The sequence below is a fragment of the Caretta caretta genome, chromosome 24 (genome assembly GCF_965140235.1).
Source record: "Caretta caretta isolate rCarCar2 chromosome 24, rCarCar1.hap1, whole genome shotgun sequence".
NCBI lineage: Eukaryota > Metazoa > Chordata > Testudines > Cheloniidae > Caretta > Caretta caretta.
Genome location: NC_134229.1, coordinates 2,557,885 through 2,565,690, shown reverse-complemented (window position 1 = coordinate 2,565,690; position 7,806 = coordinate 2,557,885). Strand labels below are relative to the sequence as shown.

The 7,806-nt window shown below is 42.3% G+C and overlaps 1 protein-coding gene across 1 annotated transcript; it reads right to left on the bottom strand.

Annotated features, from left to right (window-relative positions):
• Positions 1–2,052: 2,052 nt before the first annotated feature.
• Positions 2,053–3,423, bottom strand: LOC125625986 (claw keratin-like). The gene is made up of 2 exons (XM_075122739.1): positions 3,403–3,423; positions 2,053–2,549 (listed from the first exon to the last, which is right to left on the bottom strand). Exon 2 carries the CDS (start codon positions 2,526–2,528, stop codon positions 2,076–2,078), a length of 453 nt encoding a protein of 150 aa, XP_074978840.1. The 5' UTR covers positions 2,529–2,549; positions 3,403–3,423; the 3' UTR covers positions 2,053–2,075.
• Positions 3,424–7,806: the final 4,383 nt, after the last annotated feature.

Genomic DNA, 7,806 nt, shown 5'->3' with positions numbered 1-7,806 from the left:
TTCTAGTTTCAAGGATATAAACTCTTGTGCTTCAGGGTATGATCCCGTAATGGAGGTTAGATCTGATGGATGGGAGATAACGACTAACTTCCTCTGTGGGCAAGTGACTCTATACCTCTGTTCTCCTGGCTTACTTGCAACTCCCTGTAAGGCCTCTGGTAAAGACTGTTGATGGAGAGAGGCCTGATCATCGATAGCAATGTCTATGTTCTACCATTCCAAGGAGGAGTCCTTAGGTACGGTCTGATATTGAAGAGTAGAGCTGTATTGCCCTTAAATAAAACCTGTGGCCAGACAGATAAATCTCCCGTCACCAGCTAAATATTATGGCATGTTCTTGGAGAGCCAGGCTGGCCTAGATAATTTTTTCTTTTCCTTTTGTGTCATCCAATCAAAAAAATTGATTATAGGAAAATATTCATCTTCTGGGAGCTGAAGGGCAGAAAAATGTTGACGACGTATGTCGTGGAAAATGTCATTTTTAATTTGCAGTTCCTGCAATATCATGCCATGAGAGACCCTGGGGACATTAGATAAGAATGGTAATATGGAGTGTAGTGAGCAACAGCAACCTCAAAACCATTAGATTCTTATACGAAAGTAATGCTCTCTTCATTAATGCATATCACACATGAGATTCCTGACAGCCGCAGATTCCTTTGGTGTAGTCTAATTTGTTCTCTTAGCTGAACAAACTCAGTCAGGTGTGTTTGCAACATCCTTGTGAAATCCACTATCGGTCTAGTCATTTCACCAAGGAGTGGAGATTGCTGCTGACCAGTTGATGAACACATCAAGGCAAAGAATGAGAAGAAGATCAATTTAATTGCCTTTTAATGGTGCATTGAAATCCAAAATCACAATCTGAAGCTGAACTATTTTTGCCCTATTGAATTTACACCTTCCTTAGGGTGTCATAACTGACTGCTGTCTAGATGAATTCTAAGCGCTCCATGTCACTGGAGGTCCCAGCAAAGCAAAGGAGAACAATGTCCTGGAAGATGGAGAATTATTCTGAAGGAGGGCCGCTGATTCCATACTTCAGTTTCAGCAGAGTTTCTGTTTGAGAGTTTATTATTCAAAGTGCTCTCAGATTGCCATGCCAGTGATACATTGGTTTGAACGTTCTTCCTTAGCCCGTGGAGTAGTGCTAGCGATGGAAACGGGGATTGGTTTGGTCAAATGCCTCCAGATAAAGCACCCATATCCAATGGCCATATAAATAAAGTTTTCCCAGTGTTTGTCTTTATCAGTAGTCTCTGCTGAAAAACCCAAAGCCTGTGGAAAGGCAGCTCTATAGAACAGCGAGGTTATTTGTGGAGTTAAAGTTGAGAAGAGCTTTCTAGTGAACAGCCAAACCTTCAAAGCGCTCTAGAAGCAAAGGCAGCTTGTCTCGAAAGGTCGAGGCTAGATTGAACCATGCATTAACCAAGCAATCGGCTGGCCAATTCTCTTTTCTTTTCCTTCTTGAAACTTGGGTCATTCTCCTGCAAAGGCTCACACAGATGCTTACCATGAACCATGTGACTGGTCTTCTTGAAACCAAAGGGAAAATGTACATCAGTCTTTAAGTGACCATGTGTATAAATCTTTTCAGGAAAAGACCCTTTGCTCAACCCGGTAATGAAAGGAGGAACTCTGGCCCTGTGCAGAGGGCTTGCATAATCCTATGGACCTCTTCAAGGGCCGGATTCACTCCATGGCTTTCAAAGTTGCACCTTGAGATGTGCCCGGTGCTCCCTCGTCCACAGAGATGAATTTTTAAACAAGTAGGAGAAACAAGGAGAACCACAAGACTGATATTTATGATGCGGCATAGTTTTTAATGCGAATGGAATTTGCAGTACACAGTTACAGGAAGAAATAATACAGAGCAGAACTTTTTTAAGTTCCTTGTTTTACCCCAGTTGGTGGGAAATAAAATACAGCATAATAGAGACAAAGGACTAGGCAGCGTCTCCAGTACATATCTGACGTAGCATGATTCCAAGTGAGATGCTGATGATACATATTGGTGGAAAGGATAGAACATGTAGGGCCTACTCTCCTTTATTTCATGGATATTCCTGTTGGGATTAACAAGGCCCACAGTATCCACCGCGATACCTACGGCCATATCCCCCATAACGGCATAATCCCCCAAAACCACCTAATCTCCCGTAACCGTAACCTCCCCCGTACCCACACAGATCCCCATAACCTCCCCCGTAACCACCCAATGCCCCATAACCACCTAATCCCGCTGAACCATACAATCCTCCATAAAGGCCTCCAGAGCTGTACAGTCCCCCCAGACCGAATGAGCCCCCATAGCCGGCTCCGACAACAGGTGCTCCTACGGCTCCCACTTCACTCTGCTGAGGGAAATTGCTGAGAATTGGTCCTGGAATGGTTACGACAACTGGGGATGGTCTAATGACCACTTCAGAGTCAGGGCACTGCCTAACACACGGCTCATTGTAGCTGCCAGAAACTGGACTGGGCCGGGCCACCCCACACTCTGGATAGTACAGGCTGGAGCAAGACATCTTTCTGGGATGGAAGTGAACCTGAAACACACAACAAGGAACAGATTAAAGAGAAGGCAGAAGTGTCAGTGGACAAAAGGCTTCAAAGCTTGGTTACTACGGTAGTGAGGTCTACAAGGGCCTGAGAGAGAGGCGGAGGAGTGGATTCGGTCCCTATGTTCATGGTTATTATTTGTTCCTATTTCCGCTTTCTACGCCTCTTCTCCTCTCCCACTAAACTTCCCTCCCAACCAGCCTCTTTGAAGCCCTCTCAATGATTGTGTCTGAAAGGCACCAACTGGAATCAGTGTAACTATTTCTATTACGGACAGCTGGGATTTTGTGTCTATTTTAGACATTTCTCAAAGAGAACATAACTGGGATAATGGTAATCAAATTCTTTTCCTTTTGGATATTGGCTGTGGCTCTTTGGTTTTCCAAACGTTGTAAATCACCAGTGTTTGCTGAGAAATGAACAGAAACTTTTCTTTCCTCCAAATAAATCATGAATGAATAACAGCCTCTTCAGAATAACGTAGAAGACCACGGAATTGGCCCTGTATGGACTACAGTGGGAAAGTTTCTTCCTAATCTCCCTAAATGAAAAATGGCGTTTCTGAAACGCTTAAAAGATTTAAATGCCCTAATTCAATTTCCAATTCAATGAAACTATGTTTCCCAGTTGCATGTGTTGCTTCTAAAATCTCCCCTTTAGCTTAACATCATGAATCCACCAGCCCTTGCAACTGAAGAAGTGCACGAGATTATAATGGAAAAACACCCTCATCCCTGATAAAAATCCCTGAGAGCATGTGCAAGATTCAGTCTTAAATGTAAATGGATGCTACTAGGATATCTCTATGGTAAGAAAGAGATGGAGTTGAACTGGACTTACCGTGTTCACCGAGGAAATGAAGTGCAGAGAAGTGTTTAGAAGAGCCTTGAGTCGTGAGCGCTTTTATACAGTTTGTAGGACTGCCTGAAGGATCTGAGATGCCTTTTGTGGAGGAGGTCCTAATTAGTTACCAAACAAACTTGACTGCCTTGCTAAATCCTCCTTTTGATGGAGCTGCTTTCCTCAGGGTTTGGGATTATTGGGCTAATTTCAGCCTCAAAGGGCGTGACATTGTTGCACTCTTCAGCTTTCTTTCATCTAAAAATTGTACGCGCCAACTGCTTTCCTCATGGTATTCCACTGACTTTCTTAGTGCTGCAATGAGAATGCATGTCAAGGTGATTCAGAGCTGCATCAGTAGCACAACTGGCTGCCCTGAACAGATATCCCCTTTGGTCCTTTCAATTCATGCTGGTCGTGGTTAGGGCATTGGGCACTGCATTTTGTACCCTCACCACCTCCATCCCCAGTGGGTCAGATCCAGTTCCCATTGTAATCAGTGGGAATCATTCCATTGCCTTCAGCGTGTTTCTTGTCAGGAGCTTAAGTCTGAAATTCCTCATTTGGCAGGGGGATACTACAATGTCTCTGGACAACTTGAGTCCCACTTGAAACTTTCACACTAGGTCTTAGTAGGGACTCTTGTGGAGCGTGGGCCTTTGGGATGGCTCTTTGCCAAGGGGACAATTTCACTTTATGGGGATTCAAGATTAACCAAAAATCAGACCTCCACTTGTGGCACCAATTCTAAACAATTATCAAAAATAAAACAAACACACACAAAAAACAAGCACTGGAATGAGCCTCTCTAAGAGTTACTCTCAGGTTCGGGACACATTTGGAAGCCATGAACGGGAAGTATCCAGTGGGGTTCAGGAGATTGAAGTTAGTGTTTGGCATGAGTAGTCCCAACTATTGGGGGCTTTTTCTGACTCTGCCAGTCGCTCCCTGTCTGACCTTGACCTTGACCTTGACCTTAATGTGCCGCCGTTCACCTCTGCGTAAAACAGGTATAATTGTCATTTGCAAGCACTTCACAAACACTCATGAAGTTTTATACGGCCAAAGAGATGTACTGTATTGCTAAAATAGTAATAGCTTTTTACTGCAATGAGATGTTCCAATATTAAAGATTAGATTCACTTTAAAAATGCATGTCAAGCTCTCAGATGTAATTCCAGTACTCGGTTCGTGATTCTGAGCTCCCTCCCCCTCAAAAGGAGGCTCTTTGATTTTTTTGAATGTAGCTTTGTTTTCCCTTGTACACGTATCTTAAAGTTAAAGGGGTTGAATCTGAGCTAGTGTAGACCAGCACAACTCCATCAGCTTCAATTGAAGGAAGGCCCTTTACCCAGCCTAGGTTAGAGAAAACCTGGTGTGGAGTGTATCATTCTGTGCATACTCGGCACCTCCACCCACAACAGTTTGTGTCACCTCAGACTTAGCCATTTCACCAAGAAGAATAAGGCAAGGTGAGTGATCTGAAAAGTCCTAAATTGCAGGTGCTTTCATATGCTTTAGAAAGGACGTGAGATGCCCTTTGCTTCTGATGAGGACCTTACTAGCTACGAAACCAATCTTGTTGCATGCATAACAACTTCAATGAATGTAAGTGTTTTCCTCATTGTTTTTGATTATTAGTGTAAAGCTACAATTAATGAAATTTTAATACCCAAATTATGAGGCTGTATATCATGGCCTGAGTAGGGAAGGACATGAGAGACCTCGCGTGAATGTTTTGACGTGACTCAAGCACTCAGGACTGGGCGTTTAACACAAAGAGAACACCCTCAATATTACAATACTAAAGCACTTTGCCCTTATAAAATAGTAATGAGTGTTTTTGCAATGCCTTGAAGTTCACAGTTCTGAGGAAGGCTCACATGTAGCATAACTGTTGTTATGCCTGTTTTATATGCAGAGACACAGAAGCACTTTGAGGTGAAGATTACACACTGAATCCAATTGAAGAATTACACACAAACTGCACATGAATTCCAGGATATGCTATCAAATAAAGCTTAACTGTAACCTCAGCACATTGACTGGTGCATGGAAAAGTTCCATTGTCCCGGTTGATGGAAGAGATGGGAAAATACCTTGAGGAAAACATAGGCTTTGAAAGTTTCCTTTCATTGGTCACCGCGCCTCTTCTCTACTCTACTCATTGCTGTGTGTTGCAATGCACTTCCGTTGCAAAAAGATGTCTTGCTCTAGAAACCCTTGATGGGTGCTACGTACCATGTAGGGTGACAGGCCCTCAGTCAGTTGCTACGCGCTGCAATGAGCCATGGATTAGGCTGTGCCAAGGCTGCAGAGTGGTGTTCTTCCCACCATTGGCTGCCGTGACTAACCTGGGACAGATTGTCAGCTCTTTTCCTCAGGAGTGAGGAGTTTTAGGATGAAAGAGAGGTCCATAGTGTATTGTGTATGTACTGCCATATGGAAGTGAGAACAAACTGATCATCAAAAACACAGAGGAAAAACTTACATCAGTTGAAGGGGATACAGAAAGTTTGTTTCATAACTAATTAGACGTACAGGAGCAAAGGGCCTCTCTAGTCCTCTAGGCTGTCTACAAAACTGTGTAAAAGCACTCATGACTCAGAGGTCTTCAAACCGCTTTTTTAACTTAAGTTTCAGAGTAGCAGTCATGTTAGTCTGTATCCACAAAAAGAAAAGGAGGACTTGTGGCACCTTTGAGACTAAATAAATAAATTTGTTAGTCTCCAAGGTGCCACAAGTCCTCCTTTTCTTTTTAACTTATTCTCGTCCATGAATTGGATAAGTCCTACTCGACTCACTCTCTCTGTAATCTTTGAGATGACGTGTTCGCGTGTTAGTGATAGTTTTAATTTAGGAGTGAATCTTGCACATACACTCTGTGATTCCTAGCAGTGTGAAGGGGTTGGTTTGGTTCTTTTTCAATATCTTTTAGTCCATTATAAAGTAGCAGGAATTTGTTTCTTCAGGCTTAGAAGCTAAGGCTTGAATTTTCAGAGCAAGACATGCCTTTGTAACACTCGTTCTCATTGCTTTTAGTTGAAACTTGGGCATACCAATCCCATAGGTAGCTCTGAAAATACCTACCCCCAATTTTTTTATATAGGGCTTAGGAATAAATGCCCTAAGTTTACCCCATAAATGACAAATTAATTGTTCTTGTTCCTTGTGAAGCAGCTGGTAAGTGACACTCATTGCAACGGGATACTGGATTGGATGGGCCACTCATCTGTTCCAGCATGTCAATTGCTACATTCTAATGTGCAGAGGTGATTATAGGTGAAGCTTCTCATCTCGTCTAACTTAGTGTAGCTCCAGTGAAGTCAATGGAAAGCGCAGATGTGCACTAGCTGAGGAAGTGGTGTTCAGTGTTTTGTTTTTATTTTTAAAAAGCCAAACACGTTCCTTTATCCATCAGGAAGTACTGGTGACACACTAAGGTTTACAAACCAAAGTACCACATTCCGACACTGGACTGAACTTGTTTGTATGTAGAGGTTATATGCTAACAAAGAAACTAGCATTATTTATGCTATCCCAACCATTTTCTGTGTTATGATTTTTTAAGGGACTGAAAATCCAAAGCATCAGAGACAGAAATTTTATATATTATTACGACTTAGATACAGGATTTTTTCGGACAAAGACAGTAACAAGGATTCGGTAGAGCTGGTTAGGTTGGTGACTACGGGTAAGCAGAGCAAGAAGACTAAAAGCAGAATATGGGACCAGAGTTGAAGACACGAACAGAGGGGCTAGGTCTGTCTTTGTTACACTCTTTCTCTCTCTCGCTCTCTCTTTAGGTCTCTACTTGACCTCAATTGTGGTTTGCCTTAGTTGAGACTGACCAAGGGGAAACAAATAATTAAAAATGCTGGCAAACGGGACTTCTTTGTCAAACTCTACAGCTGCAATAAAGACAATTATTTGAGAAATACATGACTTTGGAGCTGGTGATAGGATATGGCCCTTCATGAAGCCATGGATATATAGCCTTTCTTTCTTTCTTTCTTTCTTTCTTTCTTTCTTTCTTTCTTTCTTTCTTTTCCTTTTCTTTTGAAAGTTTACGACTCCCCTTTAGTTCAAATTCAAATATAGAATACGTTATACTATTGGTCTTATGGTTTTAATTTCTCCTCCATTCGTTATCTTTTCATGTCATGAAAGGCTTCCATATCGTTTGGCCAAAAGTGTCTCCCACTTTTGGACACCTCCTTTGTTGTTGCTGAACCACTCAATGAAGCTTGTGGCCTGTTCTCAAGAAATATTGAGCATGGAAAGCTCCCGCTAACTTCAATAAAAGTTTTCAGTACTCAGCAATCCAGGAAAATGGGCCTGGAGCCTCTCCTGTCAGGCATCTAAAATTAATAGCTCCTTTGGAAAGACATTTTCTTAGATGTT